This window comes from Struthio camelus, chromosome 8, assembly GCF_040807025.1.
Source record: "Struthio camelus isolate bStrCam1 chromosome 8, bStrCam1.hap1, whole genome shotgun sequence".
Taxonomy (NCBI): domain Eukaryota; kingdom Metazoa; phylum Chordata; class Aves; order Struthioniformes; family Struthionidae; genus Struthio; species Struthio camelus.
In genome coordinates this window covers 1820231-1845527 of record NC_090949.1, presented here as the reverse complement: position 1 = coordinate 1845527, position 25297 = coordinate 1820231, and the positions used below count along the sequence as shown (strand labels likewise).

The window sequence follows — 25297 nt, the reverse complement described above, 5'->3', positions numbered from 1 at the left end:
AATGGTCTGTTTTGTCATTTCTCTAAATGATGCTTTAATGACACATTCTTCTTCTTTATTTATCTAAGAATGATAATAATAAAAAATCTTTGACAAACTTTGTCATGAATAAAAGGGTGTATGTTCATTAGTTTGATTGACAGCATTTGTATCACTTAAGCATTGTCTGTAAAATCTGTGCATCTGCCATTTGTACATATATCTCTTCTTTCTGTTGAGCTCCTCAACTTGTTTCAAATGTCTTAGGATTCTGCCTGCACAGAAAAGTGCAGTTCTAGAGTACAACTCCGGAAGAGTACATGTGGAAAAGATGTTCTGCTTTGGCATTAACAAAATGATACAGTGGACTTAAGGCAAATTAACACAATCTAGATGATAGTTCTTAACAAGCAAGGATGTGATAGCATATGTCTGGACAAAAAAATCTCAGCCCGTTCCTCCAGTCTGTCCAGGTCGCCCTGGGTGGCAGCCCTGCCCCCCAGCTATGCAGTGGTAGCCTCCGTCCTGCCCTCATTTCGGTGTTGCCTGCAGTCCTGGCAAGAGTCCAGGCCACTGATAAAGTTGCTCCAGGATAGACCCATGCAGTACTCCACTTGTTACTCGCCTCTAGGTGGGGTATAAGACCTGAGGCTCTGTCTCCCACAGTATCCTGGTATGCAAGTAAAGATGTGGTCTGGATGGAAGGACAGCCAAATAGGTTGAAAATCTGGTTTCCTGGTAGGATTCCATGCCAAGGTAAATGACAGTCACTGCCTTCCCTTCATCCACAAATCATCATTTTATCACAGAATACAATGAGATTGGACCTTTCAAAGATAACAGAGAATGGCCTTACAAGGACACCATCCAGCTCTCTCAATATATCCAGATACGGCCTATCTTGTCCCATGGACTTGCACGGGTCAAGTTCTCTCAAGCAATCCCTGACTCAATCCTCACCTACTGCTGGCAGCTGTTCTCCCTGAACCCCTTCACTAAGCTCAGGGGTTGGGACACTGCCAGTGAAGACTGAGACAAAGAAGGCATCCTGCCTTACCTGTTTATGCAAATAAAGATAAATCTCTAAGTCACTTGCCTCATTCAGCAGTGGGCCCACATCTTCCTTGTTCAGTCTTCTACTGCTAACATAACTGTAGAAGCTCTTGTTGTTGCTCTTGACATCACTTGCAAGCATCAGTTCTAGGTGACCTTGGCTTCCTATTACTATCCCTAAATGTCCAGGTAATAGTTCAAAACTTGTTAGCCTATCCCTGTTCCCACCTCCTGTGTGCTGCCTTTTCGATCTGGAGCTCTGTTCCAAGTTCCTTGTTCAGCCAAGCTGGTCCTCTGATACATCTGCTTATTTTCTTGAGTGTTAGGATGGACAGATCTTGAGCTTGGAGGATGCCGTCCTTAAAGCCCTGTCAGCTTTCCTGAGATCCTTTTCTTTCAGAGCTGCCTCCTAGGAGATCCCATCTACCAGTTCACGGAATTAGGTGGTCTGCTCTTCTGCATCCCAGAGTCTGCAGACTGTTACTCTACTTCCTCACTCCTGTCCAGATCATGAACTTTACTATTGCATGGTCACTACCGCTTTTGATACCACATCTTCAAGCAGTACTTCTTTGGTAGAGAGCAGATCTAGCTGTGCATCACTCTGGTTGGCCTGTCCAGAATCTGTATCAAGAAGTTATCCCTGACATCCTTTCCTTGCTCCCTTGTGTCCCACCTGCTTGCCTTCCAGCAGATGTCATGGAGGCTAAAGGCCCCCACAAGAACTGTCTGAGCTCCAGAGACTTCCTCAAGATGTTAAAGTAGGATTCATCCACTTCCTTGCCCTGACTGGGTGGTCTGTAGCACATTACCACCACTGTGTTACCCTTGCCAGTCTCTCCCCTGACCAGGACCTACAAGCTCTAACCCAGAAGTTGTCCATCCCGTAGAAGAACTCTGTATCTGTAAGCTCCTCCTTCACATGGAAGGCAACTGTCCTCCTTGTTTTCCCTACCTGTCTTTCATGATGAACTTGTACCTATCGCAGGACTCCAGTCGTGTGAGCTCTCTAACCCTGTCTCAGTTATTTTAATGATGCTGTAGCTCTGTGACCACACACACAGCTCTAGTTCCTCCTGCTCATTTCCCGAGCTGTGTGCGTTTGTGTAGACAAACTTGAGGTACATGTTCCTTTGCCTTGTTTTATCATTACTGAGGTGTCTCTTGTTACTGTCACCCTGCACCATCAACTGCTATACATGCATTTACTTTACCTGGCAGGAATGAGAAGACAGCTTCATGCCCTTGATCCTCACCCCCAAGCCATGTAATCGCTCCTGATACACTCCCAGGTCTCCTCTGGCAGTATTGTTTGATCCCCATGTGAAGGGGCAGGGAGTGCTAACTGTTTAAGATGAGCCAGAAGATCCTTAGCAGCCTCTCCTCAATATCCCAGATCTGAGCCCCCAGCAAGCACCAAACCTCCCTAGACAGCAGGTCTGGTCAGCAGAGGGGAAACCTCAGTCCCCTACAAGAGGGAATCTCCAGGTAACATCACCCTCTACTTCCTCTTGGTGCTAACGTGTGGTTCAAGCTTGGCTGGCTCTGATGGCTCCCTGTACATGGCACCTTCCTCCTTGTCCAAGGAGGGTGCTGAACCTATGTTGCAGTCACAGATCTGCTGGTGGAAAAGGAGCCGTCCTCCCAGTGCTGGAAGTCACAAGCCTGCAGTCTACCCTTTTGTTGGCAGTCTACATTTGCTGCTTGATCAAGCACATACTCTGGTTGCCCCTCACGTGCAGCTAAGAGCTCAGGCAAACGTCTCTTCAAAGTACCTGTGAAGATCCTGTCAACCTCTTCTTCATCTTCCATGGTATTTTGCAGAGGGAATAATATTCCCTCTTTGTGGAACAATTCACGAGATGAAATTCCTAAGGCAGGTGTCTGTGATAATGTCTCTCCAGACTCCTGCCTGTGAGAGAAAAGACTACTTAAGGAATTTGAAACTACATACACTAAAAGAGAAATTTCAGTTGTGCTTGCAGTTCAGTTTGTGTGGACTTTTTGCCTTCTTGTCTAATTTTGCTAATCATTTTTCTAGACTTGATTTTAATATGACTCCAGCCTCCTTTTGACACAGTGACAACTTGCTGAAATAGCAAGTCAAAATAAGTGGAGTATTGCATAAGGATCAACAGTCAGAGTCAACAACAAATAGTCAAACAGAAAACTTTGACTGGCCCTGAAACGCACTAAGGAAACATGTCTGGTAATGGCAACTATCTAATTACCTACAGAAAAGATGATGTACAGCAGCAAAACAAGCCATCCTACCTTCCTCTGCCAATTTGCTTGACCTCCGAGCACCATTTCAGTGCTGACCTTATCTGGTGATGCTGTAAATAAGCCTACTATTTAATACAAATACTGGTTTATTTTTGTTATGGGCTAGAAACTGGAGTGAAGACTACCAATTAATTTCACACAAAAGCTAAGGAAAGCTGCTAAAGCTGTTCGTTTCAGAACAAAGAAGGGTCTTAAGTAGAACTGTGCATAGAAAATCCATTTTGTCAAAGGATTTTTAGCGTTCCAAAATTAGAATACAACCTAAATCTTTTGAATTTCTCTGAAATTCTCCACATGTCTCTGCTTCCTCTGAAAGCCTCTGGAAGAACATTGCAAGGTTTTCTTGCTTTACTTTGCTTTAAATTGATCAATACAGTTCACCTTGGCAGAACAGACATTTTATATGTTAATGTCAACCTTTAATTTTGAATTATATTATAAAATGTTAGAAAGTAAGAAATGACAAAATGAAAAAACATTTCAAAATGTAGGTCAAAGTGGTTTAGTATATCCTGTCAGGACAGATTGTTTTGCAATTACTGAAAGAATATTTCTGTTTTTCTTCACAACAACTGCCTCAATATTTTGTAGTATTTTGTAGATCAATGTTCATCTCTTCTACCCTTCAACAGTCTTTTCTGCTTGGATTGCAAATTCTTCAGGGGACAGCCTGTCTCTTACTATATCTTTATAGAGTAGCTAGCACAATAGACCCCAAATTTAATATTGCCATGTAATACAAATAATAATAATAAATTCACACGTGGCTCCAGGCAATGGCATCCTCCATGCAGTCTACAGTGATAGCTGCAATTAGCGTGGGGAGCAAGAGTTTGGATAGGAAAGATCTCATAATCCCCAATAGCTTATCACACTTTTACATAGCAGTGCGGTATGTGAAAAACCCTCTACTCTAGTAATAAGATGGTGGTAGCGTCACTCCTTTTCCATAACAATGCTTTTAATTGTAATCAGGGCAATAAATATTATAGCAAGTCAAATACCAGTGCCAGTTGCAAATTGAAACCTCAAACCACAGAGCTAGTAGAATTGTAGTTTGAGGGAATAAAAAGCAATAGGACCTACATTTTGAATGGCTGGATAAGGCTGCTGTTCAATAAAATGCTGCAGCAATATTGTGTAGATATTATTAAAGAGATTTATAAAAGATATATCATTTTAAAAATAGCCCATCATGATTCAAAAGCCTGAAGAAAACAAAGCACTAAAATGAACATATATTTGTTTTTATGTTGCAATGAATTTCAGTTGTTCATGATACATTACTTAATTTGTCAGAAGAAGAAGCAGCTGCGTTCCAAGAAATACATGGTTGAAAGTAATCCAATCCAAGAAAGCATAAGACTGCAGCTTGAAGCCATCTTAGTTCTTCACAGAAAAGATAGTAAAGCTGAACTTTGCGTTTTTCTTCTGGCTAGTGTAAATTCTTGAGCTTTTCCTATAATTAAAACATTTGCTTTTCCAAAGCAAATGAACTCTCTTTTGAACTTTCCAAAGGACAAACTGGAGGAAGGAAATGAATGTGCAGTGAAAGATGTGGACTGCATACGAAGGAGAAGAGAAACTCAGCATTTAAGCCTGGAGAAGCTGTTTGAACTGGTACAAGCTAACTTCTTTATAATACACAGAGGAAGCAAATTATTCTAATTCTTGCACTAGGCAAGGTGTTTTGGGGGACTGGAGGGTTTTTTTTGTTTGTTTGTTTTAAGTGAGAAATGCTGCAGACTGGGATGTCTCCTATAAATGCTAGGCTTTGCAAGGAGGAGGGAACAGGGTGCATGAAGGTAGGATTGGAGTGGAAATGAGATCCTCTGGTCCTTTATTAGCATATAGTTTCTTAGGGACTTCATTCAAATGTTACAGTATAACTAACTTTATATATGTGTATATATATATTATATATATGTATATGCATTAGTTATCTCTATAATTAATGCAAGGAATGGCAAGCTCTTATAGGAAGAGGAAACCACAGATGCTCTTCTCACAAGCACAAATAAAAAGGAAAATGTTGGAGAATTTTACATTCTAGCAAAAACAGAAAATCTTCCTGCAAACAAAGGATTAACTTTGAAATGTTGCTAGCCAGGAGATAATAATCTTCCTTAGACTCCGCTGAGAGTTGAAAGGACTCGGTTTTTCGATAATCAAGAAACGGCTTCTTTCTTATTCTCAATCTAAACATGACCTTGACAGCGAGTTCACTTTTCAGAAACCAGTAAGGCAGACTCCAAGAGCTGTCTCTGTAAACCCCTATATTTGAAGGACTTTCCCTTCGTCTCATCAGTTATTCTTTCAGACATAACTTTGGGTCATTACACTTTTAAAAAAATGTTTGTATTCCTAGACATCAGCTGCACGTTCCTCGGAATTAATTGCAAACTTTCATTTCTCTTGAAATCTATTTATACTGAATTTTAGTTTATTTCAGAATTTTTTTATTCTGTGAACCATTTGATCATTTCAATTTTTATTTTGATATACACGCATGTCCCTGCAGCATGACCATTCTAAACTCTACTCCGGGTAGAAGTCTATTGTTATCATTCTAGAGCACTGTAAATGTACATGATGCACATGATGCGTGGGATATATTCTTATATCTAGACTTAGACATAACCTATGTCAGCCAGAAAGCTACCCTAGGTTGTCATGGTCATGAAAGTATGAAAACTGGATAAGGCAAATAAACATGTCACAAGCCACAGAAGCACAGGTCAGGGAAGAGAATGAGTGAACATGAAAAAAGTTCCTGGAAAACACATTGAAGTATATAATCAATGTTAAACCGTTATAAGATTTAAGAAGCTATGAATCAGAGCAGACAACATTGCCCTAGGAGAAAAGAGAGGCCACGCAATGACATCCCTCTTAATAAAGAAAGTCCAAAGCTGCCAGAGCAGATTGGAATTCCACCAAGAATGAGTTTTTGTCATCGGCTTTGAAGGGAATTATATTATGTCCTATACATGGTGGACATAAGTAGAATTATATTAGATCAAGCCTTCTGCTCCTCCTCTTTCATTACAATGTCATCAGGATGCTTACAGGGTCAGAGAATGCAGCACCTTGCAAAACTTTAATAAGTTGATTTGCCAGGTGCTGCTTTTAGCAGGAGGCATATAATGCTTTTAGGTTTGAAACTGAGGCAATTATATTGACAGGGCCTGAAGGGCTGTACTTTCATTTTTGGAGCATGGGATGAACAATTCAGACATTGGTTCTCTGAAGAACTTCTGCACATCCCACCTGTCCATTTTATTAGGACAGCAACACCTCCGCGGGGACGAGGGGGAATACTGGCTACAGAAGGAACGACAGCTTGGTGTATCTGTTCATGCTATTGATTAAACTTCCTGACAAGCACATAGGGAAGTTAATTACTGGGAGGCAAATTAACACCCTTGCAAGATAATAGAGAAAACAATAATTATATTAAGAACTCAGGAGGCTAAGTTTTTTTGGCTTTGAGCCTGAAGCTGTAAGCACCATTTTAAAGAGAACCACTGCTCAGGGGCAAATGGTTTTGAACCATATTGATTGAAGTCTTTATTCTCAGTGATTAAAAAGCACCTTCAACTGCCAGTGAATCTGTTCAGACTTTTCACAAGGAGTCTTTCAGTTAAGATTTCAAATGAGACACATTTTGCATAGCAATTGGTCTACTCTGGTCAACAGAGAGGCCGACTACGCTAATCGAATGACCTGTGCAATCGTGCCTTGTATGTACTGCGTAAGAGACGAGATTGCAGGGACCTTTTAAAATTCACGTTACATCCATGTGAGTTAAAAACTCATAACTGGAAAACCAGTAATATGTTATTGGACCCCTACAAGGGAGAACTTCTAGTGGAAAATGTCTTCTCTGCAAATGGCAGGATGGGACTCCAGACTCACTGCCTGTCTGTCATGCCAAATCAAATCTGCTCACGTCACAATGTTATTTAAGACTTGGAATCTCAAGACAGGCTCTGGAAGTCAGTCTGGGCACTTTTCTTCTGCTATAACAGCAAAAAGTTTCTTCTGGGGAGATATAGCAACATCTACGTGTAATATGACATTTCCAAATTAAATCTGCAGCTTAGCTTCTGCCCTTGTACTCATTTTTAGTAATCTGAAACAGGTGCAAATGAGATATTCAGTACATGAACTATGCTTTGAAATGTCTGTCTTAGAATGTAGATTCTCATTTTTTCCCCCCTACATTAAAAGGATCACAGGGAACCCTACAAAAACCAAAGTAATTTTACCTAGTGATTAACCAAAGGAAGTCTGAACAAATTTAAAGCAAGATAAGCTACCCATGAGTTATTGGGGACGTTATTTGGGCTTTAGGGTAGTTATTACTAGTGATGATAAGGGACAAGGCCAGAATCCAAGTTGTCGTCTACGTCATGTAGTGAATCTGCAGGCTTGGCAGCTAGAAAAAAATATCTTTTTACTTGTCAACTAAGTGACTTTGAATTGAGGATAGTGAGAGGCAATAAAAAGGAATCCCATGGTGCCCATGTTTGCTAAAGCAGTTTTTAGAAAGAACTCCCAAAAGGGGAATAGCAAAAATCATTGGCTTACTGGGATGGTAAACAAAACTATACTAGATTTTTCTGACTAACTCGAGAGATGGCTAGAGCTAAACATCACTAGGCATGCATCTTTGCTCAGAAAGAATATGACACACTATAATCATAGCAAAATTTTAAAGTGCTTGCCTGATAAAGAGGAAGAGAAAAGAGCAAACCGCATATGAGAGATGCTAGTTGCAATTCCTTAACACGCTATTGGAAGATACTTGGGTAATTCTTAATTAAGATAATTCCAGAACTTCCAAAAATGACTACATTGCATAGAATGATGAAAAAGCTGCTATTTATCCAATGACGGAAACCTTACTCTCGCATAATTATGTGAGAATTCACATTTCCTCTACAACATTCTGATTTGTCATTGGCTACCATCATAACACAGTCTGTCAAACCAGATGTCTCAGATTCCTATGCTCAGCACAGCACTCACAGATTTACCTTTACATTTTGTTTCACTGGCGGTTTTTGTGTCTATTTTATTTCACTATAAATATTTTGGGGGGAGGTGAAGTAAATCATTCCGATTACTCTGGCTTCTCCTGCTATGTTTTTAATTATTATTCAAACTGTCTCAAAAAAAAAAAAAAAATCCCTCAACAGGTATATAACTGTGTGATTGACATCCAAGAACCTCTGGAACCAGAAATAATGAGACAGTGGAATCCTCTTCCTTGTGAAATAATAAGAGATATATGTAGATTTTGAGAGCAAATACGATCACATGCTGTGGATGTCTTTATACAACTGTGTAACTCTCACGGCCATTTTTTTACTTCGAAAGCAAACACAATTCCTTCTTTACAGCTTTCTAAGGCTCCAGTAATCACAAAGGCAACGCTGCCAATCTGTAGCAATTTCTTAAGAGTCTTCTGAGCAGCTTTGCACTTCCACCTGAGTGCTAACTGGAATCTCCATTCTCAGTTTTACTGAAAGACAGTGTTTTATCATGCTTAACAGCCTGCGCATTGGAAACCGTCTTCACTGTGAGAAAAGGGATCCTTCACAAAACCCAGCAGAACAGTTTTGAAGCCTGGAGTCAGCACATGGTGCTCTTTCTTAAAGAACTATAGTGTGGTCACAAATGGCTGGCCGACCTCCTGAGAAGTCTGACTCGAATGACTTGGAGGGGAATACCACTACTAACTGCAAAATTAAAAGGGTGAATTAAACATATTCTGTCTTTTAGTGGTATTCAACAGTAAAAATATTTGCCAAAGTGAATGTGGAAGTTTGTGTATGCATTTCAACCGATTAAGATCTAGATTAACTTCTAGAGTGATAGAAGGCTAATTCCTCAGTTTTCCAGGACCAGCTTTGGGCTTCTGCTGGGCTTGTTTTCAATCAAATAGATTTGCAGAACTGGGAAATAGATGTGTTTAGTGGAAAGATCCTTTCTTGTTTCAAATCTGTTATTTTGTTTTACAGGATGCTCGGATTTCATATGGGACAATATGAATTGAAGGAGAAGGGTGATGGCAAGAGTCTGGGAGATTCTGAAAGTGTTTTGTCAAAATGTGGTGTTTTGCCACTGCTATGAAGTTTTGTAATTTTGAGGAGGGAGATATAAATTCATCACACTATTAAATGGACAATTCTCTAAATTTCACTGAAAATCACGAAAGAGCATAGTGGAGATGATCTCTTCTATTACTTCGTGTAGATTTTGACATAAAAGTAATTATATAAGACGCAAATGCTACCCCCAAAAAGAATAGGATGCCTGAACTTCCTCATCTGCAGCATTACTGACATTTAATTCAGTAATAAGCTTATCACGCACTCTATTAGAACCTGCTTTTCTCAACCCTTTACAGCCAGTTCTTTTTTGCAAGACATTTTTGGGAACATGAATATTTCAGTCATTATACAGAAAAGGAAAAATACAATGGGACTGAGGAAGCAGTACTAAAGTCTCAGAGCCAATCCTATGCTGACGCAAACAAGAATGACTTTAGTAACTTTGCATGTAGTGCTGCTACACATTAACTGAGGATTCAGATCTAATTTTCAAGTGAACCTTTGAAAACTCTGGATTTTTTCAGATGATTGTAAGTCAGTAGATGTAAACTGTGCCAATGCTTAGTAGTAAGATGTCCTGGAGTTATTATGGAATTATGAAATGCTTTACACATGAAGTCCAAATCCACTGAATGCAGGGACTTAAAAAAATAGCTTGCAATAGCAATTCAGCTCAGCTACTACTTTGCAATCACAGCAAAGATGGAAAGTGGATGTACAATGAAAAAAATAGTTTCAGCAAATATTTATTTGAAAGTTAATATCAGTTGACTTTGGCTGTATTTATACTACTGTCACTTTCTGTGATACGGAATTTCACCTTTTGCAATATCTCTGTAAGACAGATACAGAAGTCAGAAGACTCAAACTCCACATTTGATAACAGAAGTTTGTCTTCTAAAGCTGTAGCAGGATACATTTCAAAATATTTACAGAAGGACTTTTGATGTTTGCTTGTGTCTGTGAAGCCACGCATTTGCTAACATAAACAGTTTTTGTGTTCAGTGGGCCAAGCTATTCAAGGTCCTAGATGGTCTGACTCTGATCCATTTAAACTGATGCTTAACTTTTAAGCACATATGTCAAATCAGTGACTTTAATGGACTACAATTGATTAAAATAAGTATGCATTTCAGCACTTCACTGGATCACCTGTAAGCACAATCATGACAAAAACTTTTCTGTCCAATTTGTTGCAGACATGCTATTTACTTCCACAGTATTTTATAATTAAACTGAATGTTAGAAAGAGTAAGTTTGCCATTTCAAAGCTATTTTGAAAACGTGCTCGTCATGTCTTTGTTGCACATCTCCTTATCCCATGCCCTTCAAAGAAATATTCCAAGAGATGTTTTGTTGCCTTTGACAGGAAAAAAAAAAAAAAAAAAAAATCAACTGCTCAGCACTGGGGAAAAATGCAATGACAAGGCAGCAAGCTGCCACTGCATGTGAGCTATTTATGAAAATAAATACTTGGATGGAAGAAGAATTTACTTACATGTTTCCAGGAGGTCTCATAAATGCTAGTGATAAAAAGTGAAATTATGGAAATGTGCTTTTGATATCTTATACAGTTTGAGCAATGCCATCATCCATGTCTTTATTTATTTTAATAGACTTTTTAATTATAAAACATGTAATGAAGTTGCAACACTGACTGTTACAAATTTCTTTTAGATGTCACTGAGTAGGCTACTTTCACATGAAAATTGTTTTCATTTAAATTGTTTAAATGAAGCGGCCAGCTTTGTAAAGGTGCACAGCAGCCAACCACATGAGGACTGTGGTACAATATATGACCATATTCTTATCCTTGCTGCCAGATTCCTCCATCAACTTGCATATTAATTCCTATCTTTCTGCAGACCACACAGAGTATTTGGCTGGACTAGTCTCCTCCATCAATTCCGTTAGGCTGGTTCATAGCTACTAAGAGAAGAAAAATTATCAACTGTGTTTCTCTTAATTTCTTTATATTGAGGAACAACTACTAACCAAATCTAGCAAGCAGCTTGGAAGGCAGTGTGGAAGAGGTTAAAAAGCAATCACCTTTGAAGAAGGAAAAGAATGATATTTTGCTTCCTCGAGGGGCAGCAGAATGCCATGAGTCTGTCCTCAGAGTCCTTGAGGATTTTCAGATATTCCTACGAGGTACGTGACTCAACCCGAGCTCAAGCTAAGCCGGTCACCTAGCAGTAACTGTGGTGAAAGCCTATCCTACTTACGGCGGTGTTAGTTCTGACTTTGCAATCTCTTCCCATCAGCTGGGATGCGGCAGGAGCCAGCATAATGGGCAGGCTGTTAAAACACAGCCTTTCTGTAAACTCTGCTGTCAGAAAGCGAGATAAGAAATCATCCAGATCCTGTGGATATTTCCGTGGGTCTTTATGCCATCCACGTGTTTTAAAGCAGCAGGTCATAAACTCTCTAGAGTGCTGTTGCCAGCCCCGGCCGGCAGAGCTGCTTCTTGGGATTCGCTGTTCGGTGTATTAAGGCTTGTCAAGAGTCCCAAAAGATTCCCACATCACCGACGTGCAACAGGAGAACATGTTCACTAATACCATCTTCAACGCTGGTGGGACGCTTGAGTGCTTAGGTCAAAACTCTTTTCCTGAACAGGAAAGGTAAGTTTTACTGAGAGAATGGAATAGTAGAGGGAGCCAAAGACTGTACATGTTCCTGATATTGGGAATGAAAGGTGATGCAGGAAAAGTGGCAATATTTCACATAACATTAAAAGTGCAACACACTTGCAAAAGGAGGAAGCTACAGGCGTACTAGCTAAGATTGCAGTGCTTTAATCTAAATGTTGCTGGACCTCCAGGTCTGGGATCGCAGAGAGACCTAGCGGCTCGTGAGAACAAGAGATCAGCTAGATTATCTAGCTGTCCCTTTACCTTATAAATCCCAATAACGGCTAATTTCATGCACATAACGAAAGGATAAATGAAACACTATGTGATTTTATTAGAGGTGATGCTTTTAAGCCAATTGTTAGATGATATGGTGAAAAAAACCACACAGCTTCTTGGAATGGTGTTCGCAGAGAGATTTCTGCTTGCATGTTAATTCAGCCAAAGGCCTCGAGAAACTAATGAAGTCTGTTAATAAAAGTTGAACAGCTTTAGGATGGATTTTTGATAAGGAAACAGCTGCTCATCTTGCAAGGGTAGCAGCTAAGTCTGAAGGCCACAAGATATGATAAGGAACAAGCAGATGGCTCGGAGTAAACAACTAAAGTAGCTCTCTTGTCTTTTCTTTGAGCGAGAGCACAGTACGTACCCTGATAGTAAGAGGTTACATGAAACTCATTGAGCTATTTGTCATCAAGCACGTATTTCTGGAGGGCAACTGAAAAGATGTAAAAGCCAGTCGGGTCTACTGTGAGATAAATAATATACTGCTCCACGTCCTCCAAAATAGGATTGGAGTTCTTAAAAGATGCCAGAAGAGCCTGAGTGAAATGAAATCTGCATGTAACGAGGAATGACACATTCTGAATTGGAATTTCACTTGGTCTTCAAATCTCCATTAATCATAGTTGCTCAAAGCAGAACCAACACTTCCAGCAAACCCCAATTGCAGATCAAAGTTTTCCTATATGGAAACCAGGCAAAATTCTTCAGTGCATGCTTCCTTTTCACCTGATTTGTCATTCATTTAACATGGTTACTTATCATGGTTAGATATGTATGCATGGAGTGGCCATACTAAATCATCAGGTCGGCCCAGTTGCAACTGTAGTATATGAGGTATGTGACTTTTAACTAGTGGGTAAATGTTTTCCTTTTACATCTCATGATTTAAAAAGCAAAGCAACATTGTAATCTGCTTAATTTGGAAGACAGCAGTAGGTCTTGGAGAAAATAGTAGTCTCTTTCTTTTTTTCCTCTCGCCTTTTCTTTATTCCTGGAGGTTCAGGCGGACACTTTCAGAGATACAAACAGTAGTTAGATACCTATTGATTTTAAATGTGAGTTAGGAACTGAAGAACTACCATTTTTGCCTTTGAAAAATCTATTCTTCAGTTGCTTTATCTAGAACAGACAGAAGGAGAGATAATACTGACAGCAAACAAGTCACCTTAAACAGAATATTTGCTTCTTCCTCTTCAGGCTCAATTCTGTCCACAGATAATGTGCATGACCTCAAGTGAACCGAGTAGGTTTTAACAGACCTGTATCTAGGGACAAAACTCATCTCTCCATTCGGAGACTGTTTTATTATACATAAGATAAGGAAGGGTTTTGGAAGGCAGAAAAGTAATTAAATGAATACACTTGTATTTAACCTGGATCTAGAGTTTATACGTGTTAAAGGGTGGAATTTGTTCATTTGTGCCTATGCAGTGAGCAGTGGGCTATATGGGTTCAATGGCTGTGGGTTATCCCGCCCCTATCTACCCAGACCTGAAGTTACTACATAATCTTGTCCTCTATCGCACTTACTTGTCTGGCTAATTTATTTTTATTATAAACTAATTACAACAAAAATGATGGACTCTTACCCCAAAAGCTGACTCATGTTCATTTAGACAAAGCCTGCAGGATTTACTTCCCATAAAAAGTTAAACAAAATCTATTTAAAATATCACCTTTGTTTAACACAAGGCACTTTTATTCTCAAAACATGCTATTAACATGAATCAGATAATGCTGATATTTGCTAAGGGTATGTTTCATAGTTTCAATATTTCATAATCAAAATAATTTCATAAGGTTTTCAGAATCTCTCTCAATAGCCACTATGGCTCGCAATCTCTTTAGAGTCTATGTGTGGCAACCCTTCTGGGAAGGGCTTTTCAGAGAGTAACCCATGATTTATGGGAGGTTTTGTGGGCAATAACAAAGTTATCTATCAAAAGTTCACTTGCCAACTTTTTTCCAGCAAATTGCAAACCCAAACAGAGTGAGGTCACCTATATCATTTTTCAGTGCACGTCTTTATGCAAAACAGTCTATAAATGAAAGCGGAGATTTTCTAAGCTACCTATGGGATTGAGACACCACGTTTTCTATATTTATTAAGTTAAGAGTAATTTAAATAATTCAAGGGTAAAGGGTGTGTGTGGCATGGGGCTTGATGATGTTAACAGTCTCCATTTCACACTCTTTAATAAACACACCTACTAGCAATTACCCAACTGACACATGCATGTAAAGTTGTCATTTCAGTGATTAACACAGTATAGCTAAAGAGCCTCTTGTGAAAGCAGAGAATTTAACTCTTACCTCCTTCTGCCCCTGACATTCAGGTCTGAATCCCGAGCACAGGACTCTAGGTGCAGCTGGCAATTAACTATTCTGCCTCACAAGCAAGTTGATGCTCCTGGCATGTGATTCTGTGCAGCTTGCAATGAGAGTCCTCTACGGAGTTAGAAATACATACGCTACACAGTACACTTTCTGCAAGCTAAAACTGCCGCAAAGTAGGTGACATCAACTGACATTCTTCAGTCACTGAACCATGCCGCACCCCAGGCAAACAGGATAAAATATGGTAAGCAAAGCTGTGCCCCTCTGTAGATTCAACACACTTGATTTGCAGAGCAGTAAATGAAAGCATGACTCCAGACATGATTAATGATGTCAGAATAGTCACTGCGAAAATGCTGGTTTTATGTGCAAAAAAAAGGAAACACATCTTCATATTTTTATAATCAGTGATGTCTATGATCCTCTAGGGAAATATTATAAGTTCTATATCTGCACTTTAAGAGTGAGACAGGGGCTGGGAAAATGGCCTGAGATCTTCAAAGGCGAGTCTCATACATTTGACGCCTCAAACCTCACTAAAAAACTTATAGCAACTGAAAACTTAACTGATTTAGGGTCTTTTAAAAGTGTTGACCCTGAATCGAGAAATCTATCTTTAACAATACAACAGCCAAGGTAAAAAATGAATGTGCACACATGTGCATGTTCACAGGTAAGTATTGCACCGATCCTTCTTCCATTCTCCCACACTCTCCCCACCCACCCTGCATAGGCTTTTCCCCCCTCTCTTCCTTTTACTTTTTTTCTCTCTAATGTAATTCACTTCAAATGAGCTGTTTTTTTCTGCTTTTTTCCTGCTTTTTTTCCCCTACTCCTTCCTTATCTCCAGCATTTCTCTTTTTTTTCCTCATGATTTTTCCCAGCTCTGCTGAGCTCCCCTTACTTTTCCCACCATCTGGCTAGACAGCTGTTACTGATATTACTGAGGGAGTGAGTTGTGAAAATAGTTGTTCAAAAGCTGATTTTACCTTCAGTTCCCATTCTCTAGGGGAATGGGACTTCTGATGATAAGCACAGGTGAAATGATGTATGAAACAAACCTTGATGCTTTAGAGAAAACCAGTGTGGCAAAAAAGTGTTGTAGAGACAAAATGGATAAGTCCATTTAAACAGAAATCATGTGAAGAAGCAAGCTACGAACTATGATGGATGAACTGTTAACTGCTTGGAAAACTGAGGGCAAACTGCACCCTCTGTTTTAGTCTTGGCATCTCTGGAGGAGTAGTAGAAAAGGGAAGTACAGGAGAAACTTTGACCCAACACAGAAAAAGAGATGTGAGCTGAAGCTGCTGTTTCAGCTGCATTGCAGAAGAAAAGTTCAGAATATCTATGCAAAGGGAATAAACTGACCTTATTCCTCCTCCATTCTGCTTTCTTCTCCCACCAGTACGCTTCTTATTCCAGTAGGGACCGAGCCCTCACAGCCCTAGACTCCACAAAGCGTAGCACATGCAGCCTCAAACACAGCTTGCCAGAACCCTCATGCATCTCCACAGATTGCTGACCCTCATGAGGGGAGGGCAATCTTCCTTATCAGCATGTGATAATAATTAAGACTCAGGTCAAGGACGCACTTAAGTATTTGCTTAGATTTGGACATGGGAACCATTCTGGTGATTTCAAATGGCATCTGCTCTAGGAATACATTTTGTGAGCGACAGCCAAACGGACAAAAATTATTTAAAGCATCTTACCAGATTCTTCAAATTCACTGTTGTATGCGTTCCAGGTCTCGCTTATGCGAAGCAGATTTTCTTCCATGGCTTGAATGTCCATGTAGGGACAGTTGCACTCCGGGAATTTGGGCCCGCACTGACACCAGCAATCATTGTCCTTGCAGATGAACTCCCCTTCTGAGTTGCAGGCAATATAGCTCAGAGCTGCCTGTACAAAGTGTTCTTGCAGATACTCGGGTAGGATGACCTGAAGACCTGAGGGAAATAAAGTAAACATTATATCATGAAATGCAGAGGAATGCTTCCCCAACCCATGCAAACGGGTAACAACAACAAGAATAACAACAACAACAAATTAAAAAAAAAGAAAACAGGTATGAAAGGAAAGTATGGCTTCTTTAGGTCCATTTACCATCCGCCTGGCATCTGCACCATGTCATATATTTCCTTTCTTAACACTTAATTTCAGATGACTTCCTTACATTTCTATCTCAGTGAGGAATAAGAATTCCACTAACCAGCAAATTGTGTTCCCAGGATACTGGGATAAATTATTTCCAGGGAGATTGTCAAAAACAGAAAGAAAGGATTACATCAACTTCTCCTTGTTAAGATTTGCTGAATGAACAGTCTCAGCTGGAAGAGCTTTTCAGCAGGAAAGCCTGCAGCTGAATTACAATCTTGGTGCTAGCATTTAATGCAAATTTTGAGAGTGCTGATGAAGCGAAAGCAATCCTGAACGACAGCAACAAGGAGAGTAAAGAGACAGTATAATCAGTAAAAGAGAGGTATGAAGGTAAACTTTTCCATTTTGTGATGGAATTGTTCTCCATGTTGGCTTTGACACAACAAGATGCACCTAAAGTACCAATGTGTCTAAATTACTCCAGTTATCTGTGCACGGTTCTGCAGAGAGAAAGCAAGAAGGATGGGAAAAGCTGAGCTGGAGGAAATGTTAGAAAAATAAAATTAGGCTGATATTTCATGTCTTATAACACTGGTATTTAGTGGCCTTTTCTCGTTAAGTGTGGTGCAAAAATATGCGTATGATGATTCATTATGAGCTGCAATTATATCGTTTTGAACAAAACCAAATAAGCAGCAACTTCATTATTGACTTTTTGAGTGCATGAACTTATGCTGTGTAGCCCTACTTTGCCTGGTGATGCCCTCTGGCTGCCACATGCCCTGGAGCCAGCTCAGACCAGGTGTTATCAAACAGATGTTACCGATTTCTTGTAAGGGATTCCAAAGTGCCAGAGGGACCATCAGTTGGACGTGCCGGGTAGGGCTTCAAAACCCTGAGAAAGAGAGTTCATTCTTCAGTCTACTGAAGGTGTTATAGGGGAAAGGGATGCAAAGTCTAGCTGCCATTTTGTTTCAAAAAGCTCCTGTTACGTCCTAACTTACTTGGAAATGTGTTTTCATGTCTTCCTCTGTCCTGACAAGCAGAGGCCGTGCAACAGTGTGCTGTATCAGAACCGCAGAGCGGATGAATTAAAAATTCAGAATATTTGTCATCAGAAATGCAGACCTCCTTATCTGAAAATTTCGAGCATTGCTCACATGATCCCCGTGACGAGGATAAGTATTTTATATGGAAACATTTTAAATGATCCATAGCTATCAGTCACTCTAGCTAGAGAGTATTAAACAACCCACCAATTAAAAAACCACAGCAAGGTGGTCATACGTTTTGCTTTATTTTCTGTAGCTGTGGGGTCATATTTAAAAGTACCTAAAAGTGGAATCAGTGGCACTGATTTGTGGACCAAGTCACTTCTTAGTATATGGAAAGGTTGTTTGTGATATAGGGCCTCTGCGAGGTCGGCACTTGAAGTTCAGTTCCATGGACATTTGTTCCTCACTGTTAGCTACATAAAAATAACAGCTCTAACGATTATTTTACAGGCTTTGCAGGCAGAAAGCCACATCACAGAAGCATAAGAGACCACTGATAACACTGCCATAACCAGCTCTCTTTGTGCTTTCTTCTGCCTCATTTCAAAACTTGTAAAACTCTTGCTACCGGGGTATACCTTTCCATATACTGATATGCTTGTGGAAAGCCTTGAAATTGTGAAATGAAAACAAAGCCTAAACAAGCAATCCTGAGTCTTGTTCAACTCATGCGTGATAAATATGGAACAGTTTAAGCAGTTCTAATCACATATTTCTTTTAATGACAATCCAGTGACATGCGTCTAACCTCTCAGACGAATGCAAAAACTAATTTCCAAATTTTGACTGACAAATATCATTCAAATGCTGGAGAGCATTTAAAATGGTAAATTATTTCTGGAGATATTTCACTGCATACCAGTGAAAATGATGAGATCATCTTTAAAAATATATATTGCCTGTAAAATCATTGTATGATTGTATGGCCTTTAACCTAGGAGATGGGAAAGGAAAAAAAAAAAGGAAAGCACATGTTTATATTAAACAGGAAAATAATCTTTCCCTGACAATCGCTCTTAATAATCAGCAAAAGCTTCACACTATCTAACTGATTTATGAACCAAGAGCAAAAACACTTAAAACTAGAAATAATTGTGTAATTAACTATCTGTAACTGCAAACTGAGAACCAAATCCTGCTCTCTGTGTATACGTATGCAAGTATATTGGAGGTATACACTGCTATTTATAGTAGTCATATATATACACTGCTATGCTGCAGTACATATATACAGTGCACATATATATATATACACATAGTGTGTACACATATATATATATATATACCCCTTTGCATCAGCAGTATACACAAGTAAATTAAAGAGAATTTAGGTTTTCATAGGAGCGATAATGAGATGTTCATGGGGTGCCAAACATGCAGGTAGGGGCGTGCACCTAGTGGGATCTGCAAAAATTGAATTAGGAACGATGCTTCTTATTTTATTTGTTTTTCTCTTGCTATGTTTCTGATGAATGAGACACCTAACCTTCATAGGTTTTCTTAAAAGTCCCAGAGGAGCCTTTGGACTCTGCATTATTCAGAGTCTTCCTAAATCTGCGGCCAAATGTTAGTCCTCTGGCGATGCCGTTCACTTCCGCGGGATGTACAAGCTACTACTCAGCGTGTGCAAGAAGGCTGAACATGCCAAATGTCGTTCCCCGCTTGGTGTAATCCTTGGGGATTCGGGCTGCGTAAAAGGTGCATAAGTGACTGCTAAATAGGGTTGTAAAACGGTAACCACATTATTCACATTATTTTCTGGCGGGTACAGATATTGTTTCCATTTCAAAAGCAACACGAGGTACTGACATTTCCTTCACTTTGTCTAGAAGGTACTTATTGGACAAAAAAATTAGGAAAATGACCTTTTATGAGGTGGGAAAAAGAAAAACAAAGAGTGTGATAAATGTCATCCAGTTCAAAACAAATTAATGAAATTGCACCTACATACCTTGCAACTGAATCTTATTTTCAGGACTCTGAACCAGAACAGAACTGACAGAATCTAGGTTGTCATAGTTACTGCAGCCAAGAGGACCAGTCCGCGTTTCTGTTACCTGATGGTAAGGGAATGGAAAACCATTTGCTGTGTTATTCAAAACAGACTGAGCAGTTCAGAAGTTTGTTTCATAAAGTTCCCCTTTAATTCAGTTGTCTGAACATTTCCGACTTAATTAACGCGAAACCTTTTATTTACGCAATGTGTAATTGCAAATATTTTACCAGTACAGCAAACTCTGCAGAGTGCTATTTCTATTGCAAGGAATCATTTAAAAGGCTTTGCCAGATCAATAGTCTAAAGATGATTTATTCTTTCATAGCTATGCGAATTAGAATGAGCTTAATAAATGTGGTTCGTTATGAGGAGGACTGTGATTTTCACTGACTTGTACACGGGGCAACTCCTTGTTGAAGTCATGCATAAACTTCTCACTGCTTCTATATAGCACAGCAGGATTCTGGAATAAAAACCTTCACGAGCTGTACTTACAGTGGTGGCAGGGGGATATTTTTCACCCGGGAAAGATCTGAAGTAAGATTAGACGTAAGTTTCTAGACATTCTGCCTATGGTAATCACAGAATCCCTGACCACAGGAACAAAATGCAACTAAATTTATCAAAACTAGGGTCACCTCAAATAGAGCTTTGGGTTAACATTTGAGGCTGGAGCTTGGCAACAGGCAGCGTGTTAAATGAGTCGGTTAAAAAAAAAAAAAAGCAGAAAAGTGATTTATATACTTCATGGGATATTATGGATAATTTTAAAAGTGGCCAGAAAACAATTATAAAAACTAGTTTCTTTTTTAAAGGCTAGTCTAATCCAGCAACGGAGCACTGAGCTTTCCTGTGACGCCTGGAGGGCAGGCTGACAGCAGCACAGCGGCCTGGGCACCATCTCAACGTTTTCTTCCAGCCTGTGCAGGGAGCCAAGGAAAGTCCCCGAGCCCTTAGGACAGGTGGGCATACAAACACATCTCCAGGCCTGAAACGCGTTCCCTGGACTGATTTAGACGCTGCAGAAAATTCCTGCTTTTGTAGTTCATTCTCCTTTATACCAAGATCAGGCAGAAAGAGGACGGAGAAAGTAGGATAAAAATAATACAAGCAGAGCTGTAGCAGGAAATGCTGGCCACTGGGATATCTTCCCAGTCTCCTTTGTCACTCAAATACAGCCAAATCCTCTATCACTCGCCCCTCCCAAACTCCTTCCAGCCACTATCCTGAAACTTCCTTGCTCTCTTCCTTTTGGCGAGGTCATGGACATGTTGACCTCTACCTGATGGTCTTTCTGTTTGCTGCTGCTCCAGCTGTTCTGTTCTCTGGATCTCATGGAAAGTCAGCCTAAATTACAGGATCAAGGAGCTCATTTCCTAAGTTTACACCTCAAACGAGCAGCTGACCGATATGCAATCGGACAATTATTATTAATCCTTACAAGCAGAAGGAAGCCAGTTATTTTAACAATCTGTTTCAGAAGGAACAAGAAGGTTTTCTTTACTGCTTAAGTGAGCCACGAATGTCCATGCTGCTTAGGACCTGACTCGCAAGCAGCTTCTTTCCTGCCCGCTGTACGTGCGCGTGGCCACAGCTGGATCATGCTCTTCCTCTTGAAACCACTGAGCTGCATACTTTGTTTGAAATTTTCCAAAATCACTTACCCTTTCGCAAAGTAAGTATAAAGCCTTAGGTTTTTCTAAGGTCTTGATGCTCTTCTGTCACTTTGCACTAGCGTTCACGAGAGCGGAGGATCAGACCCTTCGCAATACTTTAAGCACACATAGAGGAAGCACAGACCTGGCGTGTGCCAAACCTGCTAGTTGAGTGCCCACTGTGCAAGGAAATGCAACTGCATCAGGCTCTCTCCTCTCTACACATGACGCTTGGCTTTCTTTACTAATTACGTCAGAGCCAGATATTCCCTGTCTTTGGCTTAATCATCCTGAATCAGCACAACAGCGCTTGCACTGGCGTCAGAGGGGGCTGGGACGCTGCGGAAATGGCAGCTTCAGCCCCCTCCTTCCCACCCCCAAACTAGCCGTCTCAAATTCCATGCCAAAATCTCGTTTTCGTGCAATACCCCAGGCCCATTTAAGAAATTGCAATCCATTTACAAGAATAACAAAGACAAGGAGTACAGGTACATTAAATAAGATAAACAGCCAGAAGACCATAAAAGAGAGAGAGAGAGAGATTTTATGGGTTTTATCCTTATTCTGAAAGATTATGCTCCACATTTTTTTATGTATTTCTTTATTTAAAGCCCCATTTATTATTATTTTTGGTTTTGATTTTTTCGATCATTTGTCTACAGGGCATTGCAGCATCACAAAATGATTTAAAATGTAGAAATTGTATAGCCATTTTTACAATTCCCATTCATTTTCATTATTCTTATGAATTTTCACTATTCTCCTGAGATAAGAAAATAAGGAAGGTTAGCAAGTACAGTTGTGGCCTCCCTTTTTGTTCGTGCAGCTTCATCCTTCACTTGGATGGTACCTGTAGACGTTACCACTATTTTTTTCCAGGAGTGACAGGACTTAGTGTGTTAGGTGTGGCAGAAAGCAGAATTGAAAACAATTCATGCTAAATGGCTTTTTGACTTCTTTTCTCAGGATAAGTCACATAAAAACACTGATTCAGGAAGAGGTGGGCCTAAGGGTCACAGCACTTCCAGCCTGCCCCTGAGCTGATCGCCTCTTGCCTCTTGCAGTGGGTTTGGGATTTCAATCAAAGCAAGCAGGGTCCAAGTCCTGACTATAAATAGAGCAATAATTAAGGATCTGGTCCAGAACTTAAGTTTTCACTCAAATCTATATATTTATGTTATACATTTTACTTTCCCAAGAGCAGAGCCTTCCTCTGCCAACAGCTTTGCTCTGATACTGTTCTTCTGTATGCAAAATACATCACAAAAAGCAAAGCAGAAACTTGCAGTCCCAATATAAAACAAAGAAAGGGCAACTCCAACCTTGTACGTATGGCACTTCCAACCTGAGGTCAAAGTGAAGTAGTTAGTTATATATATTCTTTTATAGCTCTACAAATCCTACTTAGCAGAGGTTGTAATTTAGAAGAAAAATTTGAGTAGTTGATAAATGGCATTAGAGATTATGTAAGAAAGGCTCAACTTCCTGACAAATTTTCAGATCAAGTGCCAGGTTTTCATTTCTGGGTAACTCATTTTAATAACAAAGCTGACTACAGGGAAAACAAATGGTCCGAATGAATTAATGCTGGCTCAATCCCGCTGTTACTGAAATCACTGATAATTTTGCATTTTCCTTCTGTGACAGGAAGAAGACTGCAATGACAGAAACAAAATTGGAAAGGGAATGTCACTTATTTAATTATCTTCCAAACACAGAAATGTGATTAAATTCGGTCTCAAGATCACAGCTGAAAATTGTTTTGTCTGAAGGCACACAATAAAAGATAAACCAAAAGCAGGATGGGGAAAGGTAAGCTGTAAATGCAAAGAAACTGCTAAAATGCCAGCGTAGTCCAGCATTGATTGAGGATGAGCAAAAAGCATCCTAATCACATGGGTTTTTTTTTTTTTTGTAAGCGCTAGACTTGCAGTCCATAACGAACAGTAACTCATAAAGCAAAATACCACAGAACAAAGTTATTTAACAGTCAACCCCCCCAAGAACCAGTAACAAAATATGTGTAAAACCATCTGACATGAACCAGGCAGGCTATTCTCAAGTGCCTTGTTTTCAAAGATTATCACAGAACAGGTTTCCCCAGGCAGCAGGGTTTTCAGTTCCCAGAAATAAACTATAACATTTGGCATTAATGAGACAAATGCCTACAGTTTTCAGTCAGTTAAAACTCATAACCATGGTGATAACGACCCGATTACAAGTGCACTGAGAACATACCTCCTAGCTCTTTAGCAGGGCTGAATTCCTGTGATATCGGTGGGTAGTATTTCCCTAGGAAACTGTGTGCTTTTTTTGTCCATGATAATTAAGCCTATAGAAGGCTTTCCTAATGAAAGGGAAGTGTATTTCTACAGAGATTTTGTTCCTGGTGTGCCTTTTCAAACGCACATAGCTAATATCCCTAACTACACGCCCATGCAGAGGTGGTGTGCTGTCTTGCATAAAGGACTGTCCTCTTCAGGAAGACTTTAAAATATATATTTGGCTTCTAACAAAGATAACTAAGCCAACACAAAGGAGAATGAGACAATGCTAGTCACTTCAAAATAGGCAGCTGCGCTCATATTTGTATAACCCTGCTTAATATTTTAAACGTTAAAATAATGCTTTAGCAGCAAATTCATCGTATATACATGATGATACTCATGGAGAAAAGTCTCTTCAGAACGCCTGGTGCAGGTAGCAGAATGAGTAAAAGTACAGAAGGAGAAGGCAAACAATTGCTGGCACAAAATGAAACTCAGGTGCTTTGGTATTTTGGATGAATGTCTAGGGAAGAGGGAAAAATGCTACTTCTTATGCAAGGAGGCTAATTAATGGTTAGGTAAGACCAGATCCTACCGTTACCACTTACACTAAATAAATCATTTCCACCATAAATCATTCAATGGAACTAGTAACACAGGGTGATTGGCAGGGCCTAATATAATCTGCAGTTCCCTTGCATAATTACGAAATAACAGTGACCGGGGTAAGAGTCACCAAGGACACAGAGGTCTCCATACACCACCAGTGCTGCCCTGGGGCATGGATCATTTTGTGGTGATAGGAAAAGCTCTATGAGAGGTGTATGGATGGGCTGCAAAATCACGTCTACCTGTGGCCTCGATAGCGAAAGGAATGGGCACAAAGAGCTGCCTGGCCTTTTCTGGTAGGTTATCCTCACAGCACGTTTTTCATCCTCCATTTCTCCTTAGGATTCTCCTGTATGACTCTCCTATTACCCTCACCTTCAGGGCTTGTCTTCAGGCCTGCTTTCCCACACATTGCTGTGCCTGCACATGCTGCAGTCAACGCTTATTTCACCTAAAATAACCCAAGTTCATCACATGAATTGGAACTAAATGTACTTTTTATTTAAAAAGTGGCTGCCCTGTTAACGTTCCTTTTTTTCCCCCAAGCTCTACAGCTTTTCTCAAACACACTTTCTTTCAGCACCTTTCTTTGTAATGCAATAGTTGCTGCTCCACTGCCCTTCTTGTGTCATTGAGGATATTAAAAGACTCTCACTAATTAGTGCATCATTAAAGTAAAGTAAACCTTCTTCATGTTCCAAAGGCTGTCACTTGTCATGCCACCAGCTAGATGAACGTTTCTGAAGGAGACAGAGACAAACCAACAGCATTCAAAGTCAGGGTTTGGATCAATGTTCTAACTTTTTTTTTTTGTGGTGATTGCCATCATTTTAAAGAAATATCTCATAGGCATGTAACATTTTCAACACGTTTTCTGATACAATAGGACTGACTTCTTAATTTGAAGAGCCCACTAA

General features: G+C 39.9%; 1 protein-coding gene across 3 annotated transcripts in view; it reads right to left on the bottom strand.

Moving 5' to 3' along the window:
- The window catches only part of BRINP3 (BMP/retinoic acid inducible neural specific 3), a 225061-nt gene that overhangs the window by 44675 nt on the left and 155089 nt on the right, over nt 1–25297 (bottom strand). For all 3 annotated transcript variants that reach the window (XM_009674513.2, XM_009674515.2, XM_009674514.2), the window contains exons 5-6: nt 19805–19910; nt 16411–16647 (exon numbers count right to left, since the gene is read on the bottom strand). In XM_009674513.2, the coding sequence (XP_009672808.1) occupies nt 16411–16647; nt 19805–19910 (343 nt within the window). The remainder of the gene's footprint in view (nt 1–16410; nt 16648–19804; nt 19911–25297) is intronic.